Here is a 21,739-nt window from a genome sequence, read left to right as displayed (position 1 = left end):
CTTTGAAGAGAAGGACTGTTTCCTTTTGTTTTTTGCTGTATCCCAGGCACCTAGTGGAGTGTCTGGCACAGAGCTACTGGGTTACGTAGCTTAGGGAACACCATTTAGATAGTCTTGATGTGAATGGTGTTCCAGAAGCTGAGCAACATTGTGGTCTGCCCCATCACAGAGTATGGATTCAGTAAATAGTTGCTGAATAAGCTAATCAATTTAGAGTATAGGACATTGACTAAAATAATTTCCTATAGGGATAGTAAGCATAACATTTTTACTTAAAAATTGGACCGTTTGCCCCCAAACCAGAAAAGGGTAATGAGAAGGGGGAATGAGTGATACCAGGATTAAAAATTCCTTTTCTCCTTGATACCATCCTAAAACCTGCCTAGGAGGCATTGTAAAAATGTCTTAGCAAATTCTGTAGCACTGTGGAGAAAATAGACCTGGTCCTTTTAAATAAAAAAAGCCCTGTTACTTTTCTTTTTTGCGTTCTTCTAGTTCTTTTAAGGTCCTGTTTGGTTATTATATTCAAGGTCCCCATGTTTCTAAGCTCCCTCCCTACCCCCCCACCTCCATTATTAGAAAGTCCAGCCTCTCAACCTGGATCCTGATGCACCTTACCAACAGTAAGAAGTGTTCTCTGTACGGTTTTTTTGTGGCCAATTAATTAACAAAGATAGCGGGCCAGTTAATACTGACCAAAATTGATAAGAAATCTGTTTATGATAATTTCCTACCTCCTTCCTCCAAACCCCTGCCCTGTAGGGAAAAACCAACAAACCGCTCAAGTCAGAGAAAGCTGTCAAGCTCATAGGGTAGATTTAATTTGAGTATCAGGTTAAGTTAGCAGACTTTAAACTTATCTTCCACACAAATGCCTCATTTTTTCTCAGTTGGGAGATAGTTGTACACCTCATTTTTCCTTCAGAATATATTTGAGTGCCTTCTTTGTACAAAGTACTAATCCAGACACTAGGGGAGCAGTGGTGAACAAGGCAGGGAAGGACAGAATGAACAAGATACTTTCAGAGAGTCATATTAGGGACATAATAAAATAGAATGACGCTGTGGAGTGATATCTCTTCTAGCGTGGTGAAGGAAGCCTCTCTAAGGAAATGACATTTGAGGTAATCATGCGAAGTAGGAACGGCTATTAAAAAGAACCTAAGGTAGAAATAATCTTGGCATATTAAGAGGGTCAGAATGAAGTCCATTATGGCTAGAACACAGTGAGCAAAGGGAAAGTGACATCCAGATGAGATCAGAGAGACAGGCAGGGGCCAGTCACATATGCCTTGTGAGCCTTGGGAGAGAGGATTTTGTTCTGATGGGATGTCAGTGAGTTTTAAGCAGGGGAATGATATATTTCAAATACCTTGTTAAAAGATTCTTCCAGCTTGGGGTGCAGAATTTGATTATAAAGGCCAAGGGAGGAGGGCCAGAGCCCTGAGTGTGGAGGGTATTGCTCTAGTATAGGCTGGAGATGACAATGGCCAGGACTCAGGAGCACGGAGAAGATAATAGCTTCTGTTTATTGAATGTTTACTTTATGGGTAATTTGTGTGTCCCTTCTCTCCACCCCCACTCCCCCATGTAAAACTGATAGAATTCGAAGAAGTTGAGTGGGAACTGGTAGTGAGGGAAAAGAGAAATCAAAGATTATTTCTGGGTTTTAGACATGAGTAAGAGAATGGCTGATAGTGCTGTTTACTGAAATGGAGATTGGGGGAATGATTTGGTAGAGGAAATCAAGTTTTGTCTTGGCTGTGTTAAGTTCAAGATGGCTAATAGATTTTTCAAGGGATGATGCCAGACAGGCAGATGGATGAAATAGTCTGAAGCTTAGTCGGAAATTAATTCCTCAAGACATGAATTTGAAATTATCACTATATACATATTTGTTTCCTGTTAGATCATGGGTCCCCAGGACCACTTCCACGTTCAGTGACTTGCTCGGAGGACTCACAGGTCTGTCTAGTTGTGTTCATGGCTGTGATACAGGATACAAAACAAAATGAGCCAGGGGAAAAGTGCAAGGCATGAAGTCTAAAGGAGACCAGGCATAAGCTTCCAAGAGTCTTCTCACCGTGGAGTCACACAAGACATGCTTAATTCCTCCCACGTTGAATTGTGACAACACATGTGAAGTGTCTACCTGAGAAGCCCATTAGAGATTTAGTGTAGAGGTTTTATTGGGATTGGTCACAGGTACCCTTTGCCAAAATTCTAGACTCCCAGAAGGAAAGCCGGTGTTCAGCATAAATTGTATTTGTACAGACAGTCTAGGCACAGTACACCACCCCTATCAGTTAGGAAATGGTGGGAACACTCCTGAAATCCAGGTTCCCAGATGCCAGTCAAGGGCCAACCTTGTGAGCAGGTCTTTCTCAGGGCAGCAGTCTCAGACCTGCTATGTTAACTCTTTTCTGACAATTGCAAAGGATGGTTTCTGCTCCAGCTTTACATTAAGATGCTCTTGGAAGTGCTAAGGATACTTAGAATTTCTGCCGTGAGTAGGCCTTCCATAGGCCTCCTGTGCATGGGATAAGACAGAAACACACAAATTACAGTGGGTGCACCAAGGCGGTGCCATTAGAACTGCAGAAGGAAAGGCCCCCAGGCTGGCTGGGCACGCCCTCAAGTGTCCCGCTGACGCTTCAGGCAGTGGTCCTATGTGTGTGTGATACACAGTTTTCACTTCTCAGATCGAGTTTTCAGTGATTGAATTTATAATTAATTAGAATTAAGATACGTACTAAGTTATGTTCTACATAATAAGTTATGTATGTACTTATTTATCATCTTTCAGTTTATTCATTGAGAAGTGGCAAAGATTTTTTGGGGGTATTTTTTCTCTTAAAAGATTTCTCAATTTAGAATGGAGTTAGTGCAACTTGAAAAGGTATCTCCTTCTGTCATAAAATTACTGCTTTAGTTGTATCCAATTCCAGGTACTAAAGTGACTTCCACTTCATTGGAGCTCCTTATGGCAAAACCTCATCAGTAAAAAGATTTCTTGACTCTCGTGTCTGTATCTTTGGAACTTAACTGTCACAACCTTGATTTACTATAGTGCTATAAGAATTAGCCTATCATGGTTAATTACATTCACTAATTAAACTAGAACCCTCTTTTGGCTTTAGCCTTTAGTAGTGAAAACCTGTAGAAAAATGTCTTGGTTATAATGGGTTTGAGCATCAGTATCCACTGTTACAGTAATGTGGATGAGGCTGTTCTCACAATCAGGCTTAATCGAGCCCCAGGTAGCCCCAGATAGCCCCAGAAATGGTGAATGGTGGGTGGGTGGGTGCTGTGTCTCTCCCATCCCTTTTAACTAAATCCTTTATAAGAATTTGTTGTCATGATTGATTTCTCTTTTAAGAGAATTTGCAGAGTTTTATGTTAAAAGTACCAACCAGTTGATTAAGTTCTGTGATTAGGTGTGATTTTGTTACAGTAGTTATAATGACTTATTTTTCTAAAGTGGCATGTTTGATCACATTAGAGCCTTCCCATTGCCTTCAGGATAAAGGCCACATGCTTAATATGGCATTCAGGGTCCTCTATCCTCTATAATCTATTTCCACTCTGTCGCTCCAGATTCTTCTCCTGTTTCCACACACTCCCCATATACTCTGGCCACCTTGTTCTGTTTGGGGGCCCCCATTCAAAGGAGAGGAGCTAGCATGAGCCCAGGCATGTGCACTGGTGGCAGCAAGTGCTGAGTAGGAAATACTTCCAGTAGAGCGTTTCTGGAATGTGGCACCTCAGGTAGGGTATGGAAAGGTGAAGGGCTGTGGGTCAAGCGCCAGAGGTCAGGACCTAGGCCTTGTTCTTTGTATTCCAAGCACAGTATTTCGTAAACCTCCGTGAATGAGCAGGTGAGTGCTTAGCTGATGTCTGACACGAATGACCTTGATGTAGTAAAATGATTGTTGAAAATTAACTAATTTGTTTGGCCTACTGAAACCTATCTAAAAATTTTCAAAAAGATTGCAATTAAATATTTGTTGTGCTTGTTCTAAGACATAGCAGTGGGGGAAAAAGACAAATCCCTGCGCTTGTGGAAGTTAAATTCAAGTGGAAAGAGAGTATAAACAGCAGGGAAACCATAGAGCATATCAGAAGACAAATTGGAGAAAAATTAAGTTGGAGTAGGGGGTGTAATTTTCAGTAGGGAAATTAGGGAAGGATGTGTGAATAACTATACATGTGATGAGGAGAGCAGAAGAGCCTGGCCTGAGCTTTCCTGAGCCTTGAGCCATCTGGGGAAATGTGGTTCCAGACAGTGAATTTTAAGTGCAAAGGCCCTGAGGCAGGAGGGCCAGGGAGCTATTGAGGAGGGAAGGAGAGTGAGGGTAGGAGGTGAGGTCAGAGAAATAATGAGAACTGCTTTGTAGGCTTTATTAGGATTTTCATTCTAAGGGAGAACGAGAAGAACCCTTGGAAGTTTTGAGCAAAGGAGCAATGATCTGCCATGACACAGCAGTTAGAATTGTATTTTTAAAACTTGATAAATAGGTTGTCGGAGGACAGGGAGAAAGCAGGGAGACTAGTAATGAGGCTGTGGCAGTCATCAGGCACGAGATGGTAGCGGCTTGGATCAGGCTGACAGCAGAGAAAGAGGTGAGAAGTAATTTGTTTCTAGGTGTATTTTGAAGGGGGAGTAAAGGTGTTTTTATCACAAATATCAAGCTCATATCTAAACTATCAGTGGAAATTTTTTTCCCTGTTTTTCCTCACCCTTATCTCTGACAAAAAAAAAAGCTTTAGCAAAAGAATAATTAGTTTGTATATATCTGGATTTAGTACACTGACTCCAGTTTAGTGAAATTTGCCACTAATAATTCATAAGTAATATAATCTGACAGATAAGGCTGAAACCTCAGCTCACCTTCAGTGTTAACATAAGTTTTAGAAAAGAGCTGGCAGGGCTGGGAGTGGATGAAATTCCCATCTGAGTTGAATTTGGTGTGGTTTCTTCTTGAGAAACCTATTAAAGATCCTGACTTAGATACTAAGGTGTCAGGGTATCCCTTTGTTTAAAGTTGCTCTGTAAAATCACTGACATCCGGACAGCCCCACAAAACAGAACAATTCATAGTAACACAGTGGATGGTGAGGAAATTTGTTTCTTTTTGGAAAGTCTTTCCCCCACACTTCCACTTGCTGTCTGACGTTCTGTGGTAAGCAACTGGTTCACAATGAGTGCGAATTATAGTCACATCATTGGAAGATACTCTTGTTTTAAGAAAGTAATACGTCAGGGAAAAAACCATCTAGCTTCTTTCAGGTGTAAATTACAAAGGATTGTATCATGCTCGGTGTGTTCTAAGATTATCTGCTAGACACCTTTGTTTGAACCTGGAACACAGACCTAGCCCAGAATTAAGATGATTATGAAGTAGTAAATTTAAAGTTGAGATCAGTCTTGGCATATATGTGTGTACAATTGTGTTTATGCATGTTAGAGGTGTTGGTATGTTAGCACCGATGAGTTATTGGGAATTTATTACCCATTTAAACATTTGGTTTTAATCATTCTTTCCCTATCTTTAAAAAGTTTTGGCCTGCTTCAATTTCTGGCAGTATGTCTGGCACTAGATTTCAATTAGTGCCTTCTAAAAAGCAAGCTGTCGCAATTAATATGATTGATTTTTGATAATTCTCTGTAGGTAAAAATCAGCCTTTGGCTTTTTGCTCTGTTTGCCCCATTTTTCAAAGAGGTTAAAAGACACAGATTACTTCCGTAACATAATCCCTCTCTGTTTCCTACACACCACAGGAAGAATGTAGTTTTTGGTCAAATTTTGGTTATCTATTAATTACAATATGTACCTTAATCTTCCTTCTGTTTTTAAATATGTAAACCATTTAGTCAGTTGTTGATTTTTTTTTTTTAAAGTAAATCTGTCCTAATTAAAACCAAAAAATCTTAAGCTTATATATATCTTTTCGTCTTTTCTGGGCAGAGAGGCAGATGAAGGCTGTAAAAAACCTTTAGAAAGATTGCTGAACATCTGGCAAGAAAGAAGTGTGTATGGCGGCGAGTTCATACAGCAGCTGAAGCTGTCTATGGAGGACTCCAAGAGCCCTCCCCCCAAAGGTAGAAACATCACCACATGTTTACAGCTCTTGGTCTTTGCCTACTTTCGAATCAAATGTGAAAAGCTGCAGTGGGGGTTGCTGTGAACCACCAGCGATTATATGATTCTTCAGAGAGAGATGATCGTAAATGATGGTGAGAATTTATGTAGTGCTTGCAGCGTGTAAGCCTGGTTCTAGTATTCATGCTGTTCATCATCTCATACCCTACCTTTTGCTCTGTATTCTCCTTGGCTCTTTTCTGCCTTTTGGAGACTTTCCTTGCACAAGGGAAAGGAACAACAAAATTGTTTAGAGTTGTAGGGGACTGGGAAATACCCGGGACTAAGATTTTTGTCCCAGCCCTGCCCCTAACTATTATAGGATCTTGGATAAGTCCTTTAGCCCTTATAGAACTTGGTTTCATTAAATATTGATGTGGTTTGGGGACATACTTTTGATGGTTGTCAGCTTGCTGACTGAAATTGATACTGGTCTTTACTAAACCCAGAATCTCCTCAGGTAGTGTGTACGTGTTATGTGTGTGAATTTTACCAAGTCCTTAAGAGCCGTTATTTTTTTTCTTTAAAGAGGAGTAAGATTGAATGTTACTTGGTTCCTTGGCTTCTGGTTAGTTGTGGTTTAATTCGAGTTGGCATGACATGTTTCTAAGCTACAGGTCTGATCTGGCTGCCCACATACTCATTGCCTGGAGGATCAAGTCCAGGTACTAACATAGTATTTAGGACCCTTTATAATGTGAACTAGTTTACTTTTCCAGATTCTTCTGCCATTTCCTCCCATGAACCATATTCTTTGGCCATACCCAACAATTTCCCCTTTGGATGCTCTGCTTTTACTCCATCCTCTGCATCTACTGTTACCTCTGCCTAAAACATCCTTCTGCCCCTTTCACTGTGCACTGAACTCATTCAAGAATGCTGCTCTCATTCTGACATCTTCACTAGCTTGTCTGGGCACATGTAGCCATTCCTTCTATGTTCCTCTGGTACTTGTACATGCCTCTGCTGCAGACTTTAACCATGATTAGCATACGTGATAATATTATTCATTCAGCAGCTCTTTATTATGTAGCTTTCATGGTCTCTTCCAGGTCTAAATTTATATGCATTTTAAGGTGAGGCAACTTTGCTGTGAAACTAGAGGTTAGAGGCTTTCTAAGAATGAATGACATGAGTGCTTTCAGGCTGCAGGTCGTTATTTTACTTGGAGTTGATAGAAAACAATTTTGGGATCACTCTGGTGGTGGCTTCTGAGAAAAAAGGAAGATGTTTCCTACTTTTGATTCTAGCAGTGTTTGTATTGTGTCCTTTGGAGGAATTCTGCACAGTGTTGGGGAATTAGCCAGCATTCTTTTCTCTCTGACTTCAAGTTCATTGGTAAATAGTCCTTATTTTTTAAAAACACCTTTGGGTAAGTAGGAGAGCACTGAAAGATGATGTTTGAAGCCAAGTGCTGAATTTCAGTTCCTTAGGCATTTGCCAGACATGTGCTTTGAGTAAACAGATATGCTAGATGGCACATGAAAGACCAAGAGAGGAGTGAGGAACAGTTCCGCACTCGGAGCAGTTGGACAAATTGGGGGATTTGTGGCGGTGGTAGGTTGGAAAATAGCTCTGTTGTGTTTCTTATTTTTTTTGAGTGTCCAGACATTAACAACAATAGAGGCGGTATTCCTCTAATGTGCAGGATAATGCGGATATAAAGATAATTTCTCTTTCATTCGTCTGGAAAGATGAAAACACGTATTGAAAGTTTCTAGTGTGTGTAGATAGTCTCAGCTAACTCACTCTGTCTTCTGTCTTCTTTGTACCTGATATCAGAATATTTTATACAGTCCTTTCAAAATATTGATGAGTTTTCCAGAAGCTTATTTCCAAATTTAAATTGTCCTTTTATACTCCAGCCTTAATTTATGGATAATTCTCTGTTTTCAGACAACTTTATTACCTCTGGAATGAAAATTTTCCTGTGGAACTTAAACAGTTCTAACATTGGAGAATGTGTGAGCTTAGGGATTTTGTTTTAGAACTAGAGTTTGCTTGAGTTTATATACCTGTCTCCCCAGGTACAGGAGCCAGGTATTGTGTGAGGAAACAAAAAAGGGAGTAAAATTAAGACTTATTTAGCATTCTTTAATATAAATTAGAAACATCGTGAATTAAAGTTTTTATTTCTAACAAACTTATCAAGAGTAGTTTGAACAGTTTGTCTTCTTGGATAACTTATGACCTGGAGCAAGCATCTTTTCCATCTCTGGCATACTGCTCCCTAAGTTTGGATTAGCTTCCAACATTTTTCCTTTGTGCTTTTAGGGTAGCGCAGTATCTCTGAGAGTGCTGTTAATATGAAGTTTTGTCAGCTTCACTTCCTCGGGGACATTGTCATCCTTTTCATCACAACCACAACCTTTCTTCACGTCTTTCATTTCTGTTGATGGATTGGCCTTCACTACCGTCTTCTGGCTGTGAGTCCATAGTCTCTGGAAAGGCAGGGCAGCGCCAGCATCCCCGGTGCCAGCTGTTCTTCCACAGCTCCATTTATGTTCCATTTGGATTTCACTTCCAGCATTAGTTTTAAGTTCTTCGTGGCTCTCATTTTTTTGTCAGTCATTTCCGTGTTTTGATTATTCGTTTTTATTAAATATCATGTGGGTTTTGTCACTAGCAGACAACACAGCCAAACACTTTGCTATCTGTGTGTGAACTGAATAACAGATGTGCAGTGACCAGTTACTGACCTTGAAAGAAGTGATGTGGTCGCTAATCACGATGCACTTCGATTATTTATGTAGTGATTTGTGGACTGAAGTTAGCAGGGAGGTTTGTTCTTTATGCAATTACTCAGCGTAAATATGCGGTGGTAACTGAAATTTGAACTCTGTTGTTGGGGGAATGATGTCATTTAACCAAACCGAGGTAATAAATCTGTGCATAGTAGAATAGGGCAAAGCCAGGACTGCCAGTAATGCAAATGTTGCTGTTTCTTTTCTTTAGAACAGACAAACAAAAAACAATTAAAGAGAAAATAAAACCCACGGTATTGACTTGGCTTTCACGTCAAACGTAGTGTGGTGAGTTAATGTGTAAGGTAGAGAACAGGAACTACATCCTTGGTTACAGAAGAAAACATTTAAGTAAGCAGGAGGAGTACATTATTCTGTTTATAACAGAGTTCTGAGGAAGGTGCATGGTGTCCCCTCATCTGACAGATGAGAGGGAAACTGTGTGGTGCTGTGGAAAGAGCACAGATTTTGAAGTCATACCTTAACATGGGTTACTTAGCCTCTCTGGGTCTTCATTTTCTCATCTGTAAAATGGAGCTACTGCTTCTTAGGATTGTTGGAAGGATGAAATGAAAAGAAACTATTGCAATGCTTGGCACATGTTAGGTGACCAATAGTTTCTTTAAAGTCTTTTAATACTTTCCAAACCTGAATTTGTCATTTAGATTTATGTCTCTCAGTTGTTTGGCATTTATTTTGTATTGTCCAATTTAATGCAAAAGGAATGATTTTGGAATTAACACATCTATCGTAACAATTTAAAAGCATGTGGTACAGATAATAAAAAATGTAACCTGTTAGCCTCAAAAGTGGTTAATTTAAAAATATTGACTTAAGTAATTTCTCTCGGTAGTATCAGTCACATTGTTCAGCAATGGTTATTTAAAATTTTAAAGTAAAACTAAGTGTTTTATTTTTAAAAGGATAGTTTAAAGGATATTTGCTTTATCAATTTTATTGATGGGTTTCTTGCTACTACTTATTTTCTGAAATTATCCTGAAAAGCGTTAAAATATCTCATTTTATACATAATATATCCTCTGCAGACCCTCTCACACACTGGCTTGCTTCATTATATTGGCTGATAAGGTCTCTTACCGTATTACCTTTTGTGTTAACTTTTTTTAAGATAATGAAGTTTTAAATGAAATATGCTGGTTTGGTAAGTTACACTTAAAAATTTTTTTTTTCAGTAGTGTTTTTCCAATGAGTCAATCAGAGATGACATACCAAGGCGATTTTGACTCTTTTCAGTCATGTAGGGAGTGACCACCAATTGAAAATAGCTGGTGTAAAGGTTAATGTTAAGCCGTTTCTGGAAATGTACACCCCTTTGCCGGTTTTTACATGTGACCCATTGTACATAGCATTTGACTCTCACCTATACAGGCTATGGTGACCCAAGTTTGTCACTTTTTTCTTTCCTCTAGCAACAGAGGAGAAGAAATCTCTGAAGCGAACTTTTCAACAAATACAAGAGGAGGAGGATGACGACTACCCTGGAAGCTACTCTCCCCAAGATCCTTCCGCAGGACCCCTCTTGGTATGTTTTGACCCCCAGAGTGACTTTCATGACCTTTAGTTGAAGATTCTGGCCACAAGGTGGCGCCGATGACCAATAGTATGGACTCACCAGAGGGTCGCTCATGGTACTGGGTGCAAGATCCACCTGGTGGAGCTTGCTAGTCAGCAGGCTTGGTTTTGTCTTTGCATGTCCCGACTCTGGGATAAATTCGTGTTTTACAGAGTACTTGGCTTTGGCTTTTTTTCACTCTAGAAGTTGAAAATGTTCTTTAAAAATACACTTTTGTAAAGAAGTAAATAATGTTACAAAGACATTCAGAAGTCCTCTACTATGGCTTATATCCAATACATGCTTGTTTCTGATAAGTAAACAACGTATTAGCTTCTAAGGACAGTCTGTAACAATAGCAAATTTGCTACAGTATAACCTATTTAAATATTAAAACAGGGAGCTAGCATTTACTAAGTTTTTAGACATATGTTTGCATTGTTTGACCCTTTATGTTAAGTTAGCTCATGAACTCTGTGTGGTTGGTTCATTTTAGCTGTTTGTTTTTTTATTTATTTCTTCATTTACAGTCAAAGCAAGGCTCGAGACACATTAAGTAACTTGTCCAATGTCTTAATTACATCTGTGTCTGACTGACCTCAGAGCCCCATGCTCTTTTCACTGAGTTGGACTCCCTCTCATTTTGCCTAAAATAGCTTTACTTTATTGCGCATGGGTGTGTTTAAGGCCTGTATAAATAGGAAGCATATCTGATTTGTGTTATGTTAAAATGTTGAGTTAGAATGAAAGCAGTGCTAGACCGTGTATCTTTGCATTTAAAAACACAAGAGAACAGCCTGAATTATCAACATTTTCATGCAAGAATATGTATTCTTGGTTTGCTCTTCTTGATTTTCTTCCCTCTTTGTAATTAATGAGTTTGACACATTTCATTTTGGGAGTGGCTGCGAGAATTGAAAATGTCATCTTTGTGACATTCGTTTTGTAGAGCAAATCCAAGGAAGAACCGAAGTAGGTGGTGTCATTTCGTTTAGTCTGTAAACAATTGCCTAGCGTCTGGTATGTGTATCTTTATTTTATACTGGAGGCCATTCTATACTAGAAATCATGCATCCTTTGAAACTAAGCAATATGAACCAGACTCCATTGTCTTAAGTCACCAGAAACATGCTCTTAAAAAAATTTTCTTTCAATAGTTATTTAAATTTCATTTTTGTTCTTCTGTGGGCATAGAAAAATTAACTATGTACGTTCTTTTAAAATCTGTATCATTGACTTCAGTATATGCTCTAGGGCTAAGACCAATGATTTTTTTTAAATCTCGGGAAAGATCATTTTTAGAATTTACTTCCATCTCATTTAACTCCAACTAATTTTCTTTAAATCCCATAGGTCTTAATGAATAGTGTTGTTTGTGTTTTTACTGTGCAGACTGAGGAACTAATCAAAGCTTTGCAGGACCTGGAAAATGCTGCATCAGGGGATGCTACTGTTCGACAGAAAATTGCTTCTTTACCCCAAGAAGTGCAAGATGTTTCTCTTTTGGAAAAAATAACAGGTGAGAAGGTAGAGTTTGGGTGAAAGATGAGGGAAGAGGGACCTATCTCTAATGCATCAAACACCAGGACATGCTTATGTCTGCAGGTCCAGACTTTCCACGTAGTGTTGGGTTCTCTGTCATCTTGAAATTTGCAAACATAACTCACATACTGAACAATGAAGCTGCTGGAATAGTCCGAGCTTGAATAGTGGCTCTAGGAACTAGTGTAGAAATGCTAGCATGCCACGACCTGTGGGACTCAGTACAAATAAGGTTTGTTGAAAACTGCCAGTTGTGTGTGAGGGGGACCGGGGTTGGGGGACTGGGGAGGCATTTAAACTCATGACCCTCTTATAAAAAGATTATGATTCAGTGCTGTGACTTACACACCACACACTGACACACCTCACAGATGATGGTGTCTTCAGTGCCGGGAACTCCAGGTTTGTGCTGTCAGTCGTGTGATTTGCCCTCTTGATGACCAAACCCAATTAAACAGGGAGGGGCGGTCGGCTCTGTCCCTGCTTTATGCGTGGGCAGTGGAAGGAGTAAAGTGTGAACTTGCATAGAGCGCGCTGTGCTGGGTGCTGCTTCCAGCCCCGGCACGGAGCCTGTGTTCTTTCCATTAGAAAAGCTCAGATTTCTCATTCCATTCTCTTCCGAGGGCCCCTGCTTCCTCCTCCAGTCCCTTGACTTGGCTGCTTCACTAGCTTCCTCCATTTCCGTTTAAAGGAAATCAAGTTTGTCCGTTAAATAGTTCCTTCATTCAACTGATAGTTGAGATGCACTGTGTAGTATCTGCTCTCGGTACCCCACCCACATCCCCTCACCCACATCCTCTCTCAGGTTAGATGCCCAATAGAAAAAGAAAACAGAGGTGTTGTGGGGGTGGAGAGTGACTGAGGGAGATGTGTTATAAAGGTGCGCAAGGCCGGTCTTCCTGATGAGATGGTCTTTGACCAGGGGCCCCCGAAAATTAGGAAGCAAGCTGTGAGGAGCCGTGAGGGAGGGCAGTGTCTCCAGGCAGAGGGAGCAGTACAGGGAAAGACCTTCAGGCAGGGGTAGGCTTAGTTGGAGAACACAACACAGAGGCCTTATGTAAATCGTACAGGAAGCATTTTGGCTCACTCTCTCTACTACCCTCCCCCAGCAGTTAAATCCACTGGATTTATCAGCCTATTGATCTCACAGTCCATTGATCCTCCCACCTTTTCCCAGCCTGTACTCTCCTTACGGCCTTGTCTTCTTTACTCAGCTTAGGGTCTTTATGATCAATCACTCTCTCACATACACCCTCCGTCCCTTTTACTCCCCTTCCCCTTCACTGTAGTCTCCTGGCAAAAACCCATCTTTTCTCCAGGTTAACTCCAATGTTGTTGTTCTTATAAGAACCAGCTCATTTATTCTTACTGTCAGAATCTTAATTTTCAAAATTGGAAGCAAATTAATATAAAACTAGCAGTGTAAGTGATTTCATTTATCTGTTTTCACTCACCTAAAGGACTTATAGAGCTGTTAAAAATTATTTGTTTATTTTGATTTTTAGTTACAGTGAAATACACCTAACAGTTTACCATCTGAACCATTTTTAAGTGTGCCATTCGGAAGTAACGGGTATATTCACATTGTACAGCTGATTTCCAGAACTCTTTTCATCTTGCAACACTGAAGCTTTATACTATTAAATAACAAAAACTCATTTCCCCCACTTCCCACCTCCTGGCAGCCACCATTCTTAAATCCAGCCTTTTAATCTATTTTTTTCCTGGATCTGCACAGCTGAACGTGCTGGGAAAAACAAACAACAAACAGTGGCTGACTTTTCTTCCTATTTCTGTGGATGAACATGCTGTTTCCTTGACCAGCCTCTCTGTCTGTTAGACCTTTGCCTCCTGACCTGCTGGACGATGCTGCTCTAGCAGGTCTCCCCTCTTCCCCTGCATCTCTGATTTCTTCCCCTTTGCTGGGTCACTCTCCATTGCATAAACACATGTATTATTTTCCCATGTGAGAAAATTTTTTCTTCTTGACCTATATCTTCCTCTAGCTCCTGTCTCATTTCTCTGTTCTTTATAGCAGAACATTCAGAATAGATTGCCTGTGCTCGGCTCTCTCCACACCCAATCCCCCATTCTGTTGCTTCCACTTCACCGACGCCGCTCTCATCAGTGTTGCTGATGACTTCCATGTTGCTCAATTCAGCGGTGAAGTTTTTTGCCCAATCTTACCTTGAGGTCTTCTTAACTTGATTTCAGTAACATCTGGCCCGATTGGTCATTTCTTCTTCCTGAAAATACTTTCTCACTTGGTGTGGTAGACAGACCCTCCCAAAATGTCCATGTCTTAATCCCCAAAGCCTGGGAATATATTATCTTACGTGGGAAAGGGGACCTTGTGGATGTGATTAAGTTAAGAATCTTGAGATGGGGAGATTATTGTGGATGAGTTAAGTGGGCCCAGTCCTCAGAAGAGAGACATAGCAGGGCAAGAGTCAGAGAGGAGGTGTGACTATGGAAGCAGAAATTGGAGAGATGCATTTGAAGATGGAGGAAGAGGCCATCATAGTAAATAGTAAGAGAATACATTTGTGGTGTTTTATGCCACCAGGTTTGTGGTGATTTGTTACAGCAGCGGGAGGAAACTAGGACCCCATATTCTAGCGTTCCTCTTCTCTCTCGGGCCATGTCTTTTCAGTCTCCTTTTCTGGTTTCTTCCCTTCTCTGTGGCCTCCTAATTTTGAGTACTTAGCCCTCCTCCTTAGTTGGTGTCACTGATAGTTCCTCTCATCCTTTTTGATGGCTTTAAATAATAATCTTAATGATTCCCTAATTCACATCTCTAGTGTTGACCTCTCCCTTGAATTGGAGACCCACACATCGAGCCTCCTGCTCAGTGTTAACTGGTTGGTTATCTTAAAAGGCATTTCAGACTTCACCTGTCCCAAACCAAACTTCTCATCTTCCCTCCAGAATCTCTCTCATGGCCTTCCCCATCTCAGTAAATGACCCCTCGTATTCCTGTGATCTGGGCTAACACCCTGTATCTGATACCTTGTTAGCATCTCTACTGCCACCACTTGGTGCGAGTCACACCACCTTCACTTGGCTTATTGCAGTAGCTTCCCATGTGTTCTCCCTGCTTCCTCCTTGTCCCCCAGCCATCATCCTGTCCTCAGCATAGTAACCAGAGAGGACCATTAAAATGGAAGTGGATCATTTCCCCCTCTTCTCAGAGCACTTATCATATGGGCTCCTTGCCAGACACTTTCACCTCCAAGGGCCTTTGTCCTTGCCTGTTTCCTCTGCCTGGAATGACCTTCCCCAGATAGTTACATGCGTTGTTCTCACAACCTCCAGCCCTTGGTTTTCATGTCACCTCAGGGAAGCCTACCCTGGCTACCTTATTTGAAATTGCCTTCCTCCCTTGAGTGCCCCATTTTTAATCCTTTGCCCTATTTTTGTCTTGAGTTCTTATCTTCAGCTAATAAATAAGTGAAGTATGGTATATTGTTTTTCTTCCTCCCTGATAATGCAAAGTTGGGGGCAGAGAGTTTTTGTCCTTTGTGTTAACTTGTTGGCCCAAAGCCTAGAAGAGTGTTGGACACACGATAGGAGTCAGGCTAACTGGAAGGCTTGGGGTATAAAAGTCTGATTGGAGTGGGTTTGGTGACAGTGGTGGGAGGGGAGGTGAGTATGCAGAGGACAGACAGCTCTCTTGAGAATTCCTGCTGTGAAGGGAGCCGGGACAAGGGGCCATAGCTGGAGAGGGACACGCTAGAAGACAGGGTGGCATGTGTGGATGCAGGTGGGAGTGCTTCTGGAGGGAGAGAGACATCGATGAGGTGTGGAGAAACACAGGGGACAGTCCCAGAAACTGAATCTTGGAGTAAGCAGGAGGGGTGGGGTGCCCATGCACAAGTGAGGGATTGGCCGAAGGGGCATACAACCACTCGTCTGCGTAACAGGGAGGGCAGAGCTGTGAGGACAGCCACAGGTCAGTTCTCTAAGTGAGCATCTCACTGCTACATTCTGACTGCATTTTTTCTATTGCTCATGAAACTGTTACAGGGTCTTTTTGTGTAATGTTTTACAGAAATTGTAATTGTGAATGAATTACCTCCCTTATACAATTTCTTAGAATGTGAGAATTGATTTTTTAAAAAATCTCAAAAATTAGTGTTTTCCTTGTCATTTTTTGCACTTAAACATCTTAATGAATTAACCGTTTAAAAACCAGTTAAAAAAAATGGTTAAGCAGTGACAAAGCTAAACCAGCCTAAGCACCCCAGCAGCGTGTTCCTAGACTGCACCTCCAAGGTAGAATACGTTTTCCTGTCCTCTTCATCCTTGGCAACTGACATTGTCTCTTTCCTTTGTGTTCTCTTTGGTGCATTCCTCCTCCTCCGCCAAGAACATCCTTTTGTTTCCCTATCCCCAAGGAGCGTAGAAGTACCTGATCTTTGGCATGAGACCTAATTTGGAATCCCTCAACAGTTCATCTTCCAGTATTCATACTAAGAAGGCATCTGAAAGTCAGACAGACTGTTTGCCAGAGAGACTGCGTTGGGAATTCTTAAATTGCAGTGACCTGTGACAGCGCCGGGGTCTCCCACCTCGGATGACCTGTGTGCACAGGAAGCAACATACTGACTTCTAGTTTGTCCCCTAGAACGACTGGAGTCTCCAGTGCTTGGTTTCAAAGCACCGATCTACCCTTTGGATCCTTGAAGGCCTTTTTAAAATGAGGTGTATATATGTAACTTCTAATCTCACCACACCCACATGTAATTAATTATGTCAATTCTTTGAAGTACAAATCATCCTGTCCTTTCTTTCATTTCCTAACTCTGGGCCTTGTCCACTGCTTCTTTCCAAGCCTACCCTTTCTCATAATTGATTCTTCAGCACAGTTTTTCCCCAAACACTGAGTTGCAGCCCATTAATTAGACCTGAAATCAGTCCGGGAGGTAATGACTAACTTTTTTTTTTAATAGAACAGAGGACACTCTGCACAGACTGAGGAAAGCATTGTTTTACGAAATTTCTGTTTCTTTTACTTTTATGTTTATATAAAGTATATTTCTTAGTGTAGATCATATTTAAAAGCATCTGAAAGTGTCTCTTCTTCTCAGACCCTGTGTTTTGCTGAGCAGAAGAGAGCTCATTCCAAGGTTCAAGGCTGGCACAGTTTAAGAGCCGGGTCCTGTGGGTCCAGTTCAGAGACCTGATTTTGAGTCCCAGCTCCTCAGTGAAGCGCATGATACCACACCTATCGTGTAGCTTTTATTTACAAGTCTTAGTTTCCACACCCAAGAAATTAGTGCTTGCTTTTGTATTTCAGAGGAATGTGCAGAGAATATTTGGTGAAATAATATGAATGAAAGCACTTTTGAAATTCTCTTTCTGTTTATTTGTAGGGCTTTTGCAGGAATAGGCATTTCGACATCCTTTGCCAGATTCCCCTCTTTGTACAGCTGCCTCACTTTGGGTAATTCAGAAATGTCCCATCTTGTTGACAGGAGTCAGTACCGTTGGATTTCTTTGTCCATCAGTCCATTGTTTATCTACAGGTTCTGGCGTACTCTTGGACTTAGATGTTAGGGGATAAGCTGCTAACCTCCCCCAGAAATGTTTGCAATCATGCCTGTGTGATTTGTATATCATCTCTCTTTTTTGGTCTCATTTGTACTTAGACAAAGAGGCAGCTGAACGTCTTTCAAAAACAGTAGATGAAGCATGTCTGTTACTCGCGGAATATAACGGGCGCCTGGCAGCAGAACTGGAAGACCGCCGCCAGCTGGCTCGGATGTTGGTGGAGTACACCCAGAACCAGAAAGATGTTTTGTCAGAAAAGGAGAAAAAACTAGAAGTGAGTACATTGCAAGACAGGCCCAGGCTTCCCAAGTTTCCCTTTCTATAGCCCACATTTGGAGGTTCTTATTATGCTTTAATTAATATATTTTTTTCTTTAAAAAAAATTCATGGAATGAGAACATCCATCAGATACTGTAATTATTTGAACCTAGTTGAAAATTGAAGTCATGTTTTTATATGTCCAGGAAAGAACAAGTGGGAATGCAGAAAGCAATGAAGTGTTAAATCACAGCATTTAGGGTCATACTGTTGCTTTAGTTTGTACTCACATTTTAAAAAAGAGCAAAAAAACCAGTTGTAATTTGAGGTCCAAGAACAGGTGTTCAGCAAAACCAAAGAATGATTGGTAATATTTGGGAAATGCATAAAATTTTCTTTCTTCTGGGTTATATTGAGATTTATTTCCAACTTGTATCCATGCTAAGGCTAGTAAGTAGTCTGCCTCCAAGCTCTGTCTACAGTCTGTTCTGAAATTTCACATAAGCATAGTCACGTTTATGGAGCCCAGTTCTCAAACCATTGAGAAGGAACTGATTTCTACCCTGAGTTGATGTTGTCTGAGTGCCCTTCGGAAGAGGCTTCAAAACTAGTTTCCTTTCCTGTCTTCATTAAGTACTTGGTGGTTTAACCTCAGTGCTTAGTCCTTTCGGGTAACAGAACCAACAGTGTGGACATTTGGGAACTTTTACTTGCTTCAAGCTGCTAGGCTTCCTTTTCAGGAATGTCTGCCTTTCTTTTTCTCAAAGAGACATGATGCAAAAGAGTGGCAGCCAGTGGTTTGGGAAGGAAAGACAGTTTTGAGTTGGAGAATCAGTTACATATGACAAGAAACAGCAGAGTAGATCAGAGCAGACCAGCCCTGCACTCAGAAACATGTTTCTCTGGCACAGAGGGAGGGAACGTGAGCCAGCCCTGTGGCTGACATTCCTGCGTTTGCCTTTCAGCACAGTCGTCTGACTTGTGTGGGGAAGTGAAGGATGGGCACTCTTTACCATGTCATTACCTGCAATGATTACGGGAACTGTGATGGGTAGTGGTAGTGAGAACTTCATATTCCTAACCAGCTTGAAAGTGGAAGATAGGAAACAGCTGTAAAAATGGTATGACTTGGATTTAGAAATCGACACTGACCAGAAATCCTGAAGGGAGTTTCACAGGCAGTACCAGACGGTCATTTATCTGAAATGCTCATCTTTCACTGAGGAAGCATTTTCAGCACTGTGCCCCGGGACTAATAAGAGAGTGTAATTAATGATTCTGGTTGTAAGTCACCATGCCATCTGTTGAACTGCCCCTTGGCGACACATTAAGGGCTTTCTCTGATCTGTCAGACATTGATTATCATGAGCAGCTGCTGTTGGGTGGAACGTGGCAAGCTCCCATAGAGGACAGAGTCTTTGAGAAGGAGATTGGGTTGGTAGAGTGGATTAACTCTTTGGTCGTCTCCCTGCCTCATAGTGGTACTTCCCTCCCTCTATTTCTTGGGGGATCATTCTGCTTTCTGTAGAACCAGTGGTTTGCTAGATGCCACAAGAGGTCATTAAGGCAGAAAGATGGATCAGAGATTTGAGTCTGTTCTGTAGCTTTCCAGCCCAAATGTCTTTACTCATCTGGGTATTGGAATTGCATTGCTTAAGAATCAGACCAGGGATGTCCCACCACTGGAAATACATTTTCTGAACTAACAGTTCTTACTCCAAACCATTCCTCTCAGCCACTTGAGAAAACTATTTGTTGTAAAAGTGGAGCTAAATTTGCTGCATTTAAAAAACCAAACTACTGCATACAACATAAAATATTGAGAGATGGCTTTAATTCTCTCTTTAACCATGTTTGCTAAAAATATGAACGGTCTGCTCCCTAGAATCGGGGATTTTTCTCTCACATCCTATAATAGACTGGTCTTAATTCCATTATATCTTTATGGCGATGACAAAACTTGCTAAGTATGTGCCACTTGAAAGATCCATTAGTACTGTGACTTCTGAATCTTCTCACAGTCTCTTATTGATGGAGGACAATACATAAAGTATATGTATCTTTCTAACATTCTTATTTTTTTTTAATGCTACTGGCCACATCAGAATGCTAATGAAGTCTGCTTTTATTTTTCATTCGTTTCATTGCCTTCAATGTATAAACATGAAATTCTTAGAACTCTGGAAATGTAATTATTTGCTTGAGAGTCTCTTCTTAAAGTTCTCATTTGTTAACGTGTAAGCTTTTTCTTTGAATTTGTATCTTCTTATATAATAAGTATACCTTCTTTTCCTTGAACTTGAGAATTTTATTTTAGATTTCTCAGTGTCTCCTAAACTTTGGGATAAGAGTGTAATGATTCAGACTCTGGGATGTAGAGGACAGAGTTACAGCTCACAGAGAGATTGTGTTTCTGCCCTCAAGGAAATTGTATTCTTGCATAAACAGCGTGGGTGAACATAAAACCAAAGCGAGGGACGATGTGTAATATAGATGAGAGAGACAATTGGCAACTGTGATTGTGGCTTAAGGTTAAGTCCAAACTTCTGGCAGGCAATAAAGGCTGTTTGTAAAAGAAGTCAAAGAAGGGGAATTTATAAGAGCAGACAGATGTGTGAACGAAGACAAAAGACAGAAGGTGTGGGACGGGGTGCCGGAGCCCACCTGTGGGGATTAGGCTGTGTACTCTGTAAGGAGCTACTTATTCACTGGTGACGTCACCAAAGCCCACACCAGCAGGAGGGGTATACGAAGATGAGCAGGAGGTGCTTTCTCCCCTCAACGAGCTTACACTCCAGTCGGGGAGAAACGGCAGCAAACAAGGAGTTAAAGTAGAATGTGAGGGCGGTTATAAGTGAGGGGAACAGCCTACCTCATTGTGCCTAAGCTGAAACAGACCAAGAAAAAACGAAAATGTTACTAATAATATATTAATTTGATTAGAAGTTTATTAAAAATATAAGAGAATTATAAAACCCACAGGCAGTCTCTGAACACCGTAATGCCTTCAGTGGGTCTTCCGAATCCACTAGACTTTGCTCTTTGGCTGCTCGTACAATGTCAGGACCATAATTGTTTCTCAATGTATATTTGTCCTGTGACTGAAATTCATCACCTGATGTAACCTTATTCTATAAAGAGGATGACTTTTGAGATTGCATTAAAAGTGGTTTAACAAATCTGATTAAATTTTGTTGTAAAGAACATATTAGTAAAGAAAGGTGACTATTAGATAGAAAATCCTGTGGGCTTTCTTTTTGTAGTACTTTCCTTTTTTCCTTTAAGTAGAATCATGATTCATTTTGAGATGGTGTTTTTTTTTTAATCTGTTTTTATGTTTGTTTTGCTTTTGCTTTGGGTGTTACGGTTGACTTTGGCCTCCCACCTTTCCCTTAACCTCTAAGCAAGGTTAGAAGGAAAGCTGCTTAGGGGATGGGTATGGCTCAGTGGTAGAGGGCATGCTTAGCATGCATGAGGTCCTGGGTTTAATCCCCAGTGCCTCCATTTAAAAATAAAAAAGGAGAACTATTCTTGTCGTGCTCTTGTCCTGAACATGAGGAAACATAGAAATGGGAAAGAAGGCATGTAGAAGGAAGCACAGGTAGCAGCCCAGAGGTAAGGTTAAGGAATTTGGAAGATAGAGAAGAAGGTTGATTCAAAAAAGAAAAAGCCAAAGGTACCAGAAAAGCCTCTTAACTTCAGTTCTTAGAGCACAGGGAAGGTCTGTTTCTGGGTGACAGAGGTGACCATTACCCCATGTGACTGGTAGGAGCTGACAAGCCATAGAGTAGAATGGACAGAGTTCCTGTCCTGTCAGTTTGGAGAAAGCACGATGTGGGTGTGTTCCGTCTGACTGATCAGGGCGGGTCGCCATAATTCTACCACCTTAATGTGTCAGTTATTTTCATATTTCATGATTTTACATC

General features: G+C 40.9%; 1 protein-coding gene across 4 annotated transcripts in view; it reads left to right on the top strand.

Annotated features, from left to right (window-relative positions):
• The window catches only part of RPRD1B (regulation of nuclear pre-mRNA domain containing 1B), a 77,435-nt gene that overhangs the window by 6,979 nt on the left and 48,717 nt on the right, over positions 1-21,739 (top strand). For 3 of the 4 annotated variants that reach the window (XM_064475695.1, XM_010975233.3, XM_031433829.2), the window contains exons 3-6: positions 5,970-6,103; positions 10,318-10,430; positions 11,853-11,979; positions 17,654-17,829. In XM_064475695.1, coding sequence (XP_064331765.1) covers positions 5,970-6,103; positions 10,318-10,430; positions 11,853-11,979; positions 17,654-17,829 — 550 coding nt within the window. The remainder of the gene's footprint in view (positions 1-5,969; positions 6,104-10,317; positions 10,431-11,852; positions 11,980-17,653; positions 17,830-21,739) is intronic. The other variant, XM_031433831.2, reaches the window with a different exon arrangement.

The sequence above is a fragment of the Camelus dromedarius genome, chromosome 18 (assembly GCF_036321535.1).
Source record: "Camelus dromedarius isolate mCamDro1 chromosome 18, mCamDro1.pat, whole genome shotgun sequence".
NCBI lineage: Eukaryota > Metazoa > Chordata > Mammalia > Artiodactyla > Camelidae > Camelus > Camelus dromedarius.
The sequence above is the reverse complement of the archived record's forward strand: the minus strand, read 5'-3'. Positions and strand labels throughout refer to the sequence as shown.